General features: G+C 40.2%; 1 protein-coding gene across 1 annotated transcript in view; it reads right to left on the bottom strand.

Moving 5' to 3' along the window:
• Window positions 1–16,589, bottom strand: part of LOC141108348 (properdin-like) — a 63,810-nt gene that overhangs the window by 25,687 nt on the left and 21,534 nt on the right. Inside the window, exons 3-4 of the mRNA XM_073599884.1 lie at window positions 3,519–3,673; window positions 1,929–2,099 (exon numbers count right to left, since the gene is read on the bottom strand). Of these exons, the coding sequence (XP_073455985.1) occupies window positions 1,929–2,099; window positions 3,519–3,673 (326 nt within the window). The remainder of the gene's footprint in view (window positions 1–1,928; window positions 2,100–3,518; window positions 3,674–16,589) is intronic.

Genomic DNA, 16,589 nt, shown 5'->3' with positions numbered 1-16,589 from the left:
ATGAAGTTGCAAAAAACTATGCTACACCTCCCAGTGCTCTTTACACACTCTGAGATATCTACTATAGAGATTAATATTTGTATTCAATTCATCAAAATGATCGAAATTCGTTTTTAACAATTTTTTTTTCATTTTTTTTTTTTTTACTTTATATAACTTTATTGCTATCACATGGGGGCTAACAAGCCCTCTACGAGATAGCATGGGCAGGTGATAGGTTTTCTTTATGGTGAGATCATCTCATCTCACCATAAAGAAAACCTATCACCTGCCCATGCTATGTCGTAGAGGGCTTGTTAGCCCCCATGTGATAGCAATAAAGTTATATAAAGTAAAAAAAAAAAATGAAAAAAAAAATTGTTAAAAAACGAATTTCGATCATTTTGATGAATTGAATACAAATATTAATCTCTATAGTAGATATCTCAGAGTGTGTAAAGAGCACTGGGAGGTGTAGCATAGTTTTTTGCAACTTCATGGGCACATGTAGTTACAGGACAGGAGAGCTCAAGTAGCATTGTGGGCACCACTGATAGGGGAAGGTACACCTTTAAAGCCTTGTAAAAGTGATTGGGTGGCTCTATAGTTGTCAGGGTCAAATTTACTTGAAAGCGCTTTGCTGGCTCTAAAAATCAATACCAAGTTTATAGCTGCAGCAGACATGGGCTTGCTTTACCTCCTTGAATACCAGGATGTTTTTAAAGGATAAGTTCACCTTTCTGAACATGTTACACCCATATTTAGGGTGTAACATGTTCAGCATCATACCCCTCCCCCCACAGATCCCTGTGAATTAATGAACTACAAGCACCAACAGCCTTTGCGGCTGTCGGCTCGTAGTTCTCAATGAAATAACACAACGCTGTTGAGCAATGTGGTAGTCAATTGATTCTTCCTGTCAGTGTAAAACTGCCTGCCCCTACAATTTAGGGGTAGACAGATTACACTGACAGTCTGCAGGGGACCTGCATGGAATCAGTGATCTGCTGATCGCTGGTGCAAAGCTTTCAAGGCTTCTAAAATAAAAAATAGTAAATTAATAATTTTTTTACCTGCAAAAAAAAATGTGCATTTATTATTTTTTGTTAAAAGTTGAACTTATCCCTTAATTGGTAGAAAACTTCCTGTTGTTACATCCAGTAAATAGACAGGAAGTAGGGACAAATCCCCTAGTGGAGACACAGACATTAATAAATCTGGAAAGCATTCTAAACCTTTTAATGGTATGCAAAACTAGAAAATAAATGTTGATTGCATTTGGGTTTTAAAGCCCTCAAAAACGTAAAACGTATTCACGGACTACCCTGAACAGGGGCAGCCCGTCCAGATGATATGTTCAGGATATCAGCCGCATTGAATGCAAAACCAACTCTACTCACACTACCTAGAGTAGCCCATCTAGTTTCCTCTAACTGTCAAGCTCAATACCCTTAGCTGTATATCCCATATGCTATCTGCTGCTCTTTGAATGTTACCTTGCAAAATACTTCTTGTGGGTTTAGCTGTCATGAAAGGCTGTTCTTTTCTCCCTTTTCCTCCCTCTCTGCACAACCTAGCTGGACATTTGGGGTTTACCATACTCCCCTACAAAGTGCTATACTACAGTCATTAAATGTTTAACGTCATTGTTTTCAAATCTTTCCTTACTACATTGCGTCCCTACTAAATTGGTGCAATATTGTGCACACTGTTTTACACCATTTCTCATTGGGGTTAATCTGCAAGAGTTATGTTGTTCATATGTTACTCTTTTTTTTGCTGTACCAATAAAACATTTGAACAAGAAAAAAAAATATAAAACTTGCTTGTAAATTCACAGATTTCTTTTTCAATTGTAAATTGAAAACATTTTTTACAGTACTGCATTCTACTTGTTTTGTTGGAAACCCCTATCTCTGACATAGAGCAATGTTATTAAGGCCACCTACTTGGACAGGGGAGGTACGTTTCGCATATATCCACCTCCTTTTCAGGTCCGTTACACCTCCCTCCACAGGTCGGACGAGGGTTGTTGCACTGGCGGGTTCTTTGTGTTCGTCCAGTCTTGCAAGTTGCTGAACACGGTGACCACAAAGACCAGATAGACCAACCTCCGTTTTCTGGAGGAAAAGCAGGCAAATTACAGACTGTAAAAAAGGCCAAGGTCACATTATTATACAGTATATGTAATATTTGTCGTATAATAAGAACGTGCCACCTACAGTAACTCACAGAAGCACTGCTAAGTTCCAGGACAAGTCACAGTGCGATTCTGCAGAGGTGTGCTCTGCCCTGCAACTTGTACAGCTTCTGGTAGTTGAGCAAAGATAGCCACCAGAACCTGATGGATGTCATATATGAAAGCTGGCCTAACAGCTTACCTTTAATTCTTTTAATTGTTTTTAATTGTTTTTCCTCCTTTTGCTGGGCACTTTTGTTCCTGCCCACCACGCCATGTGGGACACTATTGTTTTTTCTAGTGGCGGGCCCTATTTTTTCCCCGTCCTCTAATACGTACTTTTGTTTCACCCACTGGGCACTATTTTTCCCCTTGTTAAGCCCTATTGTTCTCCCCAGCTATCAGCTGACACAAACGCATCTTCCTCCCCGTCTCCCACAGACCACTGACTTTAGGGTATTCTTCATTCCTTGGAGACAAGCCATTTTGACTTCCCAATAACCACCGACAGGCATTTCTAACTCCCACCGGCCACTGACAAAGGACGGGAAAAAAATGCCCACTCTCACACCAGCCAATTTTAATTCCCTGATCACAAACACTGGGCATTTTTGTTCCCACTAATTTTTTCCTTGGTACCACTGATTCTCCAGGGCATTCCCCCACCACTTACTAGATGCCCCTTTTACCCACAACTTACACTGAAATATTTTCTGAAGCCACTGACTACAAATGTAAGGGGCCCCATGATACATACTCCTTACTGATGCACTCATATACTATGTTGTACATCATATTGTACAGACTGTGTTGTGCCGTGTAGTACAATATATTGACCTGCATCTGCCCTCTATACATTATGTTGTGGATTATATAGTCCTGAGAAAAGTGTATTTTGTCTGAACAGTTGCTCATTGCTGTGCTTTTTAAATGAGGTTCTTCTTTAGTTAAAGCTCAAAGTGTTAGCTCTCTGTATAAATTTGGTTTCATTTTTTTTAATTGATCCTTTAGGTTTATGTAAGAGATACTCTCCCTTTTAGCACAGAAAATATGGAGTATGCTGTGGGGTATAAGAACTGGAGACCATGTATATTGTATACAGTATGTAGGCTTAGCCTCTATTTAACCATGGTCCTTTAAGCCATGCCCAATAGCCAGCGCAATTTAGCCCATATTCGTAGTGGTGCACTCAGCTCAGGTCTTCTCCTTTCCCTCTTTCTCCAGTTCTAAAGGTGGGGGGTATGCCTTTACTACTCTTACTAGTTGCCAATGTTGATTTGTATACACAGGTAACCAGTATGTGTTAAGAAGCAAAATGACTTTTTCCCTCTTTTTGAGAGATGTATTCCTTGGGACTCACCAGGACAGCACTCTCTCACCATGCAGGTTTTGACTTCCACGCTGTTTCCCGGGCAGTTTCCCTGTCCAAGGCAAGTCCTTCTTCTTGTATGCACTCCTTCCTCACAGGACACAGAACACAGGCTCCAGCTACCCCACTCCGTCCACTCTGCTGAGCTAAAAAATATTAGGCTGAGTTATATAAAATAGCAGCAGAGCACAGAGCATTCATTTTCCGCAAAAAAAAGACCATATTTTCTTATTTCATCTTTGCAAGCTGGAGAATATAAGGGGCCATATATCTTAGAAATGTCTGCCATGGGAACATGGAAACTTTGGGTTCCTCCCAATGGTAGGACACTGTTGGACTCACACTTTAGCAAACACTTGTAAAGGCTTCTTTGATGAAATATACTTTCTAATGTGCTGAAGTGTAACTCCAGCCAAAACTTAATTTGTAATTTTTGAACAAGTGGGAAAGGGTAAGTTCTTCTGTCTGGCTTTAATTGCTAATTTGTGAAATGTATTGTATTAAAAATTTGTTTTCACTTCCAAAAGGAATGAATACATTTACAATCATTGCTTCTCAGAAACTGCTGTCAAGATGAGTTTAATTGACAAGAACCTCATGCTGGCTTTGCTTACCTCTGTGCACATGTGCATACGTGTGCACATATCCTCAAGCACAGGAGCTCAACTAAGCATGCAAAGATGTTCACGTCTGCAGAAGTGGCCACCCTCGTTATCTCAAGCTCCACTGACATATACGTGACATTACTACTAGTCCTACTATAGATCTGTTTTCTCTGAGCCCATTCAAGTTTTATACTGTACTCCTGAACCCTGAGGGTGGAATGGTGTTGCTCCCAAAACATGTTGGCTGTTTTTATATGACTTTTACCCAAAACTAAAATTATCTTTTATCTGGTTTTGGTCTGTCTTTCACTCCTTTATGTATTTCTATGGTCTGTTAATCCTATGCAGTATAGAGATTCAATATCGGATGTGCCCATGACCACAGGAAGCAGGTAGCAGCTGAGGAAAGGTGAATTTAAGGGGCAGGGGGAAAGACAATCTTGTCCTATGCTGTGTCTCTCAGGCACGATTTGAATTCAGATTGTTACCCTTGAAGTAGTACGGGTGAGTGTCCTTTTAAAGGGTTCCTCAAATAAATTTGATAATTTTATTACTATACAGGATTTATATAGCGACAACTCAGAGATGAGCCACTTTTGTGTGGTGTTGTATGCCTAGTTCTTAAAAATATATTGTTCCTTGTCTTACACAAATGTCAAACGTACTGCTCATAGTTCTGCAGCTAGTCTAAGGCACACAGGATCACAGAGGCCCAATAGGCATCCATTGGTTAACAGACGTACAATGCGCATGCGCGTGCGCAGATTGTAGGGATCGCGCACGCACAGTTACTATTCCTTGGCATCCAGTGGCCTTTAAAAGGACTTCAGCTGCGCTAGTTCTCTGCTGTTTGATCTGCAGCTTTACCCTGTGACCTGATCCTGAGCGTGCATCTGATACTGACCCGGATTCCTGACCTCGCTGCTGTCTCTGGTCCTGACCCTTGGCTTCCTCCTTAACCTTGCTCTGTTTACTTGTCTGCCTGATCCTCCGTTACCAACCCAGCCTGAACTCTGACCATCCCTTGCCTGCCGTCTCTGCTGACTGATCCGCTGTGTATGACCTGGCTTGTCCGACCTTTCTTCTGCCTGCTGTCTTGCATCTTAGTGCATCTGCATCTGCTGCCCAGCATCCGCAGCGCACCTGCATCCTGTATCCACAGCACCTTAGCCGGCTCTTGTTCAGCTGCCATCATCTCCACTAAGAGAACTCTGCAGGCACTCATACCTAAACCCAGCACAATCTGCGCTATCCCCATTCACCTACAGTGATAATAAAATCAATAAATGTGAGCAAACAACTATAGACATAAAGTGCTGCAACCAAAAAATGAACTTGAATATCTAGTTCTATGCCATGTATAATAAATTCAGGTGCGCTACTAGTGTCTCAATGGTTAAAGTTGATCTTCAACCCAAAACTTCTAAATATTTGCTTAAGTGACAAAAAATAATAGACATGAGTGAATTCCCAAAAAAAAGGAATAAATAACAAAAATTTGTTGAAACAGTGTATCAAACACAAATATGTATCAAAAATAATGTGTTTCAATAAAAATAGTCCTTCTTTATATTAGTCGGATAGCTGAACCTTTTGGTGTCTGAACTTGCTGACAAGGTGATATATAAACATGCTGACAAAGCGGTAACATAAGGGAGGGCCGCTTACCAGATAAGTTGGACCCCTATTACGGGGGTCTTTAGAGCCTCACAGGTACCAGATTCTGGGCAGGAACGGCTGCTTAACAGCTTCGGATCCGCCTTGGCTTATTACCGAGCACCAGGATGATCTCACCTCAAACGATGCTACTGTGTAATCTCAGGTGTCTCCAGGATTTTGCCAATGTCGGGGCTTAAGAGCTCAGACAGCTGATTTCATCTGGGAATCCGCCCCACGTTCCTTCCAAACACTGGAATGCCATATCCCAAACTTTGCTCCTGTGTGATCCCTCGTTAACAAGTTGGAAAAAGGATAGAAAAAACTTCCATGGTGAAGTACATAAAAGTTCCTTTATTTAAAACTCATGGGTGACTGACATCAAGATTGGAGCAGAAAATTGCAAAACGGACAGCTTGGCTGCTGCGAGGCTTGCCCAGCTGATGTGTAGTGACGTCAGGTCCCGTAGCTCCGTCCAACGCGGCGTTTCTCCATAAGAGGCTTCGACGGGGAAAGGAGACTGGGGCAGGACGTCACACACCACACTATTTAAGCATCTCCGCAGGAAGTTGACACCGGAAACAAGATTGCAATGGATTTGACAATCAGTTCACAGTGTAACCACATACAATGTACAATAAACTAAGAGAATTAAAACTGTAATAACATATCAATGCAATACAAATGGTAATAAAGTCATACACCTAAAAATGGTAATAAAGTCATACACATAAAAATTCTTTTAAAATACCCAACCAAATATTAGACAAATAAACATCAATACTTATATAATACATATCCTAAAATGGTTACTACCAATTCTGACAAATAGCATATATCCCACTAAAACCCAGCTTAGTCTCATCTTCCCCTGATACTGGGATCCAAACAATGTAATTAACACATTCATTACTAACTCAATGTGTGTTAAATTCTTATCGCTTGGAGATCCTGAAGAGGACGGGGGAATCAATATAAAAAATTATTTTACAATACCATACCAAATGCTATTGGACAAATATAAAATCAATACATATATGAAATACAAACTATCTGTCTTGAAATGGTTATGGCCGATTCTAATAAAAAGGAAGGAACAAAGACGGCATATCTCTCACTAAAAAACAGCCTTATCCTATCCTATCAGTTGACCCCATTTTAAGAGCAGGAAAACACTGCCAGGGGGAGAAGTGTTTTGGAATCCTGGCAATGTGCTTAACACATTCACTACCAACCTAATATATGTTGGATTCCTGTCTGTTGTGAAATCCTAAAGGGGACAAACGGATCAATAAAGAGAGAACGAAATGGAGGGAAAAAAGGGAAAAATTACAAATGAGAGAACCAATCCCATGAAACTAAAAATATATATAAACACATATACAAAAATATGTAAATGTAAAAAAGAGAGAATATGTGAAAATTGTATATAAAATAAAAATGTTATATGTAAAAAAACTTTTTACACAAAAAATTATATACAGAAGATTATATATAAAAAATCGTGTGTGAAAAAAACTAAAAGGGTACCAAGATTGGGGGGTACAGGAGTTATCAGCTATTATCAATGTAACAATTTATGTCCCATTCAATATTGAGGCCCCACGGAGAATAGCTTTGCATATCGAATATCCAGCAGGTTTCGCGGCGTGAGATATGGCGCTTCAAATTACTACCCATACAATGAGGGGTGAATTTTTCAATCGCCATAACCTTCAGCTGTGACGTATTGTGATTGTGAAACTGGCGAAAATGCCAAGAAACGATATGTCCAACAAAACCCCTGCGTATGTTGGACAAATGTTCATCAATCCGAATTTTGAGAGCAAGGGTGGTCCTCCCAATGTACTGAAACCCGCACGGGCAACTGAGAAGGTATATTACTCCCACAGTCCTGCATGTGATGAAGTCTTTTATAGGGAAAACTTTTGAGGTGACAAAGGATGAAAAACTGTAATCTTTAATGGTTTGTGATGACCTGCAAACCGCACACCTTCTACATAGAAAAAAACCTTTTAGGTTACCAAACATTTGGATTTTAGGAGGGGGGTCAGTGACACTAGGTGCCAATACATCCTTAAGACTTTGATTTCTTCTATATAAAACGTTGGGTCGATCCGGAAGTGCAGGTCCTAACACTTTATCACATTTAAGAGTCTGCCAATGCTTTCGTATGGTTTTGTTAACCCACCAATAGTGTGAGGAAAAAGTGGTCAAAAAAGACCATTCCAGGTCTCTGTTTCTCCTCTCACTACCATTACTAGTTTTGGGAACTAACAGTTTCTGTCTGTCTAGAAGGGCAACTTCCTGCAAATCCTTATCCAATGAGGAGGATGAGTACCCCTTTTCTATAAATCGATTTTTTAGGACGTTGGCTTGGCTCCGACAATCTTCAATGTGAGAACAATTTCTCCTTATACGTTGGAATTGTCCTTTGGGTATGGCTTTAAGCCAATTTGGATGATGTCCACTGTCCAGTGGAATATATCCATTACGATCCGTATTTTTAAAATGAGTTTTGGTCAGGAGGGAACTCTGTTCTTTGTAAATGGTCAGATCTAAAAAATTAACTGAGGTTAAGCTACGTTCATATGTAAACCTAATCCCCCAATTATTATTATTCAATTGGGTCATAAAAGTATGGAGGGTTTGTTCATCCCCCTTCCACAGGAAAAAGGCGTCGTCAATGTAACGATGCCAAAAAAGGAGGCGGGGCTCATTTAGGGAAAAAAGTTTATCATTTTCCCACAAGGCCATGAACAACCCAGCCAAGCTGGGGGCAAATTTTCCCCCCATGGCAACTCCGGTGCCCTGGAGGTAAAATTCCCCTCCATAGTAAAAGTAGTTATGTTCCATGGCAAAATGCAATAACTTCATAACAAAATTTTTAATAGAAGTTTTCAAAGAGGGTTCCTTTCTAAGAAAAAACTCGGCTGCTTGGTATCCCAATTGATGGGGTATTATAGTATAAAGGGAGGCAACGTCCGCCGTTACCAGCAGGATGCTGTCATCCACTTTGTACTCTGATATTTCCCTCATGATTTGCATTGAATCTTTCAAAAATGCCGGGGTTTTGCTTACCACCGGCTGGAGATAAAAATCAATGAATTTTTTAGGGGTCCAACTTATCTGGTAAGCGGCCCCCCTTAGGTTACCGCTTTGTCAGTGATAAGGTCAGGGATTTAATTTAGAGTTCTCACTTAATATGATGCCTACATGTAAATCTGTTTTGAATGTAACTTTTTGGCTGTTGAACTCAATTGAAGCTGCTTTTGTTTTCTTGTAACTGTATTGCCATGGTGTTGAAGCTTGTGTTCATAGCCCAGGTGACTCCTGTTGTTGTTTACCCTTGCCCTTTGTGGGGGGGCTGTGCTGATGCTATTGTTTGTATAATTGCTTATAAAAGGCCTTTGAAAGAAGTAAAGAGCAGCAGTCCATTATGCTCAGAACTTTGATACAGACATACCTGACTCTGTGTCTTAATTCCTATATGAAGCAATAATTAGACAAAGCAATATAAACTATAAGCAACTTATTTAAAAGTTGAACCTAACATTTTGGCGCCCGGACGAGGGACTCACCGATGATACTACAAGAGGTGGCTGAGCTACGCTGACGGAACGAAAGGACAGGCATTCCGGGAACCACAGATCAAAAAACCTGCGCAGGTAAGAAAAAGCTTTATTTTTCTTATATTCTGTGCTCCCCTGATTTGTGCCTATCCGTTCTGTCAGTTACGGTTCTCCTGGTTTTAAAACACCAGCCTCTGTAGTGGTGAGTCTAGAATTACTGCATATTTTAGTTTATATTGCTGGAATTATTCGTTTGTTCGTTATCTGTGTTTGTCTTGTCTGTCTTGTTGAGAAAGTGAATGAGCCTTGTCAAGGATGGTATGAGTTAGAAGGGGATTGCCGAACTAAGCAACGGAATGCGCCTTACCTCACACGATTGGGAACCTGAGGGCTTGTGAGCTTGGGGGTCTGACGCTTATGCTTAACCTCACATCTAACTCATAAACCATAGACGGGTTGAGAGTATAAGCCCTGTCTGCTCCATAAAGGAGGGATAAGAGTGTATGAGAGGGATTCCCAGATACGGGGAGGGTAATGAGGTCTCCATAAAGCCCGGAGATCTAGTCGGATACCTGGCCACTTAAAGGAATGCTTGTATATGTTGTAGCCGCATTTTTGTATATGTTGTAGCCGCATTCTGGTTTGTTATTGGGCTAGCATATAAAGTAATTATTTGTTATTGGGCTAGCATATAAAGTAATTTGGTTTCAGAAATCTCATTCCGGAAGAGGTTTCTAGTATTCTAGCACCCTAGGAGGAAGGCAACGAGGAACTAGTGTAACTTAGCTGGTTTGTTATTGGGCTAGCATATAAAGTAATTATTCATTCTTGTATATGTTGTAGCCGCATTATATTGTACACTAAGTGTCCCAAACGCTACCTAGGCAGGACTGTTAGAATGGGCCAGAGGAACACAAAACCCCGTCAGGGAATTGTGGCGCACTATACGGTGCCACAGATAATTAAGAACATTTATGGGAAAACCGAAGCACAGGACTTAAAGGATGTCCTTCGTAAATTTAAGGTGAAAGGAGCAGCGGGTTTAGACCCGGATGTATGGAGTGAAATAAAAAGGGACAGACAAGGAGAGGTGTTAGAGAAGCAATGGATGCGTCAGGTTCAATGCTTAATTAAGGTTTCAAATAGAGCAAAAGAAGAGGGGTGGAAGTATAATCCAGACTGTGATGGTTGGGATATGAAAGACAGAAGAACAAAAAATGTTGAAATTTTAAATAATCTTAGTTCAACCATCCCACCCCCATATACTGACATAGAACGTAAACCACACAAGATATATCCTGTACTTAAGGGTAGAGAATGTTTTTTTTTTTTTTTTTTTCAGGTTTGTGGAGTATAAGAATTTCATTCAGAAACTGTAGCTCCCGTACGCACTGATACATGCATTATAGTAAAGCCAGCTGTTTTCTGTAGATTTGTGACACAGTTAATGAATACACATGAAGCAACCTGGCAGGATGGGGAGGATTTATGCAGACATAAAATGACTCTGACCCTGTTTAACCAGTTTATGACTGACCTGCAGACCGAGCTGAGGGGGATGGAAATACTGGAGACAGGACATGTCAGACATATAGACTCAAGGGCTCCTTTTATTGCTAGATTAGAAGCTTTCTGTCAGGCAAAACAACAAGAGGGGGGGTCAATATCACCCATGAAACAAATGCCAGGACAGACTGTATCAGAATTTTACTTGTCTATGGAAAGTATGATGGCAGATGAGAGAATGGATTTAGAGCTGCCAGTCACGATCCGAGCCTTCAATAGACAGTTTATGGAAGGATTAATTCCACAGATAAGTGAAAGACTGAAAGCTTGCACACCACCCTTAATTTGTTGCGATTTTTGGCAGAAAAAGGTTGCAAGGTTAATAAGAAAAAGTTACAAGTGTGTCAGGAAAAAGTTATCTTTTTGGGACATTGTATATCACAGGGTACGAGACATCTCACTGAGGAGAGGGTTCAAGTGATAAAGGGAATGTTACCCCCACGGAATTTTAAACAATTGCGTATGTTTTTAGGTATCGTGTCATATTGTAGACAGTGGATACCACATGCTAGCGCTTTGATGCAGCCATTATACGATTGTTTGAAAATTGTACCGTATATGCTTACAGAAGTAGCTTATGAGTCGTTTATCATTTTAGATTATACTAAGATATTTAATCTGTACATTGCTGAGATCACTGGACACGCCACAGGTGTTCTGACACAGGCACATGTGAAACAAAGACCAGTCGCTTACTTTTCAGCAGCATTAGATCCAGTATCTAGAGGTTCACCGTCCTGTGTACGGGCGGTAGCTGCAGTGTCAATTATCATAGATAAGTCATCAGAGATTGTTCTAGACAATCCAGTCGTAGTGCATACCACACATGACATACATGCAATCTTGTCTCAGGTACAGCCCAAACACATTTCAATGGCTAGGCAATTAAGGTTACAGTGTACTTTACTCTTACCTCCAAATGTCACTTTTCAGCGCTGTACAACTTTAAATTTGGCCACCTTTTTGCCTCTTCAGTCACCAGATTTGGCAAGGGGGAATGATAGTGCTAATAGTACTAGTGAGAAAGGAAATGAGGTACCTAACACTCTTTTGTTTAAAGAAGTAGATCAGCACGATTGTTTTCAGCTCATGGAACAGGAGACAATGGGATTCCCACACGTTACAGATACACCAATCTTAAACGCTGAGCACACTTTGTACATAGATGGCAGTAGGTTTGCTGATGACAAGGGTAAATATCACACAGGTTATGCCGTAGTGACTGATACACAGGTAATTGAAGCACAGCCCTTACCAGCCCACATGTCAGCACAAGAAGCAGAATTAAAAGCTTTAGAACAAGCCCTAGAATACTTAAAAGGATGAGAAGGGAATATTTACACTGACTCTGCCTACGCTTATGGTGTAGCGCACGATTATGGCCACATATGGAGGGCTAGAGGTTATCTGACAGCAGCAGGTACACCTGTAAAACATGGAGAAGGGATTAAGAGAGTCCTGAACAATCTTCAAAAGGTTAAACGAGTGGCCATCATGAAGATAGCGGCACACACGAGCGCAAAAACAATTGAGGCAAAAGGAAATGCATTTGCAGATTTGACTGCAAAACAGGCAGCTCTAGGGGAAGGAAGCCCTGAGACCTTAGCAGCGGTAGAGGTGAGTATCCCAGAACCAACATGGCAGCAGCTGAGTAAATTACAGGAGAAAGCAGGGGAGAGCGAGAAAGATAAGTGGGTCAGAATGGGAGCAGCACCAGACCTTGACAATGTATGGAGGGAAGGGGGCAAAATATGCCTGCCTGCCTCTCTGTACCCAGCAATGGCAGCGGCAGTTCACCTACCCACACATGTCAGTTCCAATTCCATGTATAGGATTGTGAACCAAGGATGGCTCGCCCCTGGATTCAGTAGCACTGCAAGAAACTACTGTGCAGCCTGCCAAATCTGTCTCCTGAATAACCCAGGACAGAGAGTAAAAACCCCACGAAAACACCAGGTCCGGGCCCAATACCCCTTCCAGAGACTGCAAATTGACTACATACAAATGCCCAAGAGCGGCCCCTTTGAGTTTGTCCTCGTGTGTATCGATTTATTTTCAGGTTGACCCGAAAGTTATCCAGTAAAATCAGCTACAGCTAAAGCCACAGCTAAGAAACTGATCACTGAGTTAATACCTAGGTTTGGTCTTCCTGAAACCATAGAATCAGATAGGGGAACACACTTTACAGGAGAAATCATGCAGAATGTGATGACCATGTCAGGGGTTCAACAAAGTTTTCACACCCCTTACCACCCACAGAGTTCAGGATCAGTGGAGAGAGTAAATGGGACAATAAAGTTAAAAATACAAAAAGCCATGCAAGAGTTAAACAAGCCTTGGCCAGAATGCCTGCCTTTGGCTTTGTTCTCTATAAGGTACACTCCAACAGGAAAAACAGGATTATCCCCATACGAAATACTTTTTGGGAATGCACCTAGATTAGGTCTATACTTTCCACAGAGTATGCAATTGCAATGTGATAGTTTGACTGCATATGTGATACAATTACAACAACGTCTAACTAAGATCCACAAAAGTGTGTATTCTTCTCTTCCAGACCCTAATTCAATAACAGGTACACATACGCTGCTACCAGGGGATTATGTATATGTTAAGAAACACACCAGAAAGACATTGGAACCCAGGTTTGAAGGTCCTTACCAAGTACTCTTGACCACAGCCACCTCAGTAAAGCTGGAAGGAAAACCTACCTGGATACACGCATCACATTGCAAGAAACAACCCGAGAAAACAACATGATGAAATATCTACTTACATATTTTCTGTTGAAAATTGTTGTTTTACAAATACGTGCATGGACTCCTGGTATTAATGTAATTGAGGTAGAGGAAACAGCAAACTTTCAATGGGTTATAGATGATCCTAAAGTAGCAAATGATTCAGGATATGAGATGAATTGCCATAAAATATCCCTTTCACAGACGTGGAAACAAGCACGGGAACGGGTGGTAGGACAAATGTACCAAATATTAGTCCATAAAGCAGGGGGAGAAAATATATCAGAAGGGATGTTTAATCTGACAGATATTACCATTAATAAATCAAGTACTTTCCTCTGTGCCTCTTGGTGGAGGGAAGAGAGAAATGATGGGTGGTATTGGAATGCAGAGGCCTATGGATTTCACATACAAATGGAGGAAGAAGTAACGCCAATAATTGAATCTTCTATATTAACACCCGTACCAAACACTTGCATAAATGTATCAACATCACAACAGAAAACAAAAATAAAATTCAATATCACCTTTCCCTCTATACCGGAGTGTAGGTATAAGCGAGAATGGTACGACACACTATTGGGACTGACAGGTACAGTAATGGGAATTTTAAACTCGGTCGAGATAGAAGAAATGAACAACAGATGGAAGCATGCAGGGGGACACATAGCTGACAGCTTGACTATCACAAGCAAATGGTTACCCACCACTTTTGAAACCCAACTGCAAGAAATACCCCTATTACAATTTTTGGGAGGGTTAATAAATCACACGATAGGAACAGAGCTCCAGCTGTGGAATCAAAGTCAACAGTTTGTAAATTTCACACAGTGCTCTTTTAACCTCTTATCCTATCATATACAAATAAATAGGGCCAGGACTGAACTACAGTTGGGAAATTATCATACCTGGATGAAATATTTTAAGGGTTTAACTGACGATGGTGTATGGTTCCAAGTAAAAGGGGAAAAGATAGAATGTGAGGAGAAATGGTGTGTAGGAAGGTTCGAAGCATATCGGGTAGTAGATGTAATGGAAATGTGTAAAATAGTGGTCATGCCATTAGTAATTAATGACGAGTTTTGGTATCCAGAAATATATGGGAAATATGTAGATAAAGGAAACAGAACCCATGATTTAACTCTATGTGAAGGAACTAATAAGGGAATGGTATGTGGCAGAAGTTCCCCAGTATATGAACCTTGCTTGTTAAAATACCAAACTAGCATATGCAAAATGCAAAGAACACCGATAAATGTGAACAATAGATTCATAGAAATAGGACCCCAGCATATTTGTATCATTACTAATGACAACTGCACCATGTTAGCGTTAAATAGATCTGCGCCGTTTGCGGGATGTATAAAAAAGATTAAAATATTACAATGGGGTAACGATACCTACCTTTTTGAACCAGACGCCGATAAGGTATTCTCTTCAGTTTATGAGGTACATAATCTCACTGACACTACACCCTTTATAATTTCTTTAGACCCACTAAAACAGGTTTTGGAACAATCAGAGTTGTTAAGACAACACATAGAAACACTAGAACATACCCTACAGAATAACCTTGTATCCGCAATTATTGACAAAGGTAGACTAGTGCATCTTTCCTCACAGATACAACAGGATACTGCACCACATTGGTGGGATATATTTAGTGGAATGTCCTCTACAGCAACCAATACCTTTCACTGGTTGTTAAGTCCAATGGTAATTATTATTCTAATATTAATATCACTTACAATCACGAATATATGTGTATACAGGAAAATAAATAGGAAAATTAGGAGAATAGACAGGGCATACCGATAAATGTGTATTGACATCACCCTACTCCTATAAAACTCCTCTTCTTGAATTTTAAGATGTTGGTAATACCTAGGGGGATGGGTTCTACCCCTCTGACAACTCGCGGTCAGGGAAAGGACTCTGGGGAAAAACTGACTAGAACTTATTCATGAGGACCCAGGGGGAAGGAGAGGATGATGTCAAAGGGGGAATTTGATAAGGTCAGGGATTTAATTTAGAGTTCTCACTTAATATGATGCCTACATGTAAATCTGTTTTGAATGTAACTTTTTGGCTGTTGAACTCAATTGAAGCTGCTTTTGTTTTCTTGTAACTGTATTGCCATGGTGTTGAAGCTTGTGTTCATAGCCCAGGTGACTCCTGTTGTTGTTTACCCTTGCCCTTTGTGGGGGGGCTGTGCTGATGCTATTGTTTGTATAATTGCCTATAAAAGGCCTTTGAAAGAAGTAAAGAGCCGCAGTCCATTATGCTCAGAACTTTGATACAGACATACCTGACTCTGTGTCTTAATTCCTATATGAAGCAATAATTAGACAAAGCAATATAAACTATAAGCAACTTATTTAAAAGTTGAACCTAACATCAGCATGTTTATATATCACCTTGTCAGCAAGTTCAGACACCAAAAGGATCAGCTATCCGACTAATATAAAGAAGGACTATTTTTATTGAAACACATATTTTTGATACATATTTGTGTTTGATACACTGTTTCAACAAATTTTTGTTATTTATTCCTTTTTTTTGGGGAATTCACTCATGTCTATTATTTTTTGTCACTTAAGCAAATATTTAGAATTTTTGGGTTGAAGATCAATTTTAACCATTGAGACACTAGTAGCACACCTGAATTTATTATACATGGCATAGAACTAGATATTCAAGTTCATTTTTTGGTTGCAGCACTTTATGTCTATAGTTGTTTGCTCACATTTATTGATTTTATTATCACTGTAGATGAATGGGGATAGCGCAGATTGTGCTGGGTTTAGGATTTTATTAGAATATATCTATCTTGCAGCTCCCTGTTCACCCACATGGTTCTTTATTGAATCACCTTTCACATACAGGTAATTCATCACATTGAGGGTGATTACACATATACGTACA

Source organism: Aquarana catesbeiana, linkage group LG09 (assembly GCF_042186555.1).
Source record: "Aquarana catesbeiana isolate 2022-GZ linkage group LG09, ASM4218655v1, whole genome shotgun sequence".
Lineage (NCBI taxonomy): Eukaryota > Metazoa > Chordata > Amphibia > Anura > Ranidae > Aquarana > Aquarana catesbeiana.
Note: the sequence above shows the minus strand (reverse complement) of the source record. Positions and strands in the feature narration are given on the sequence as shown.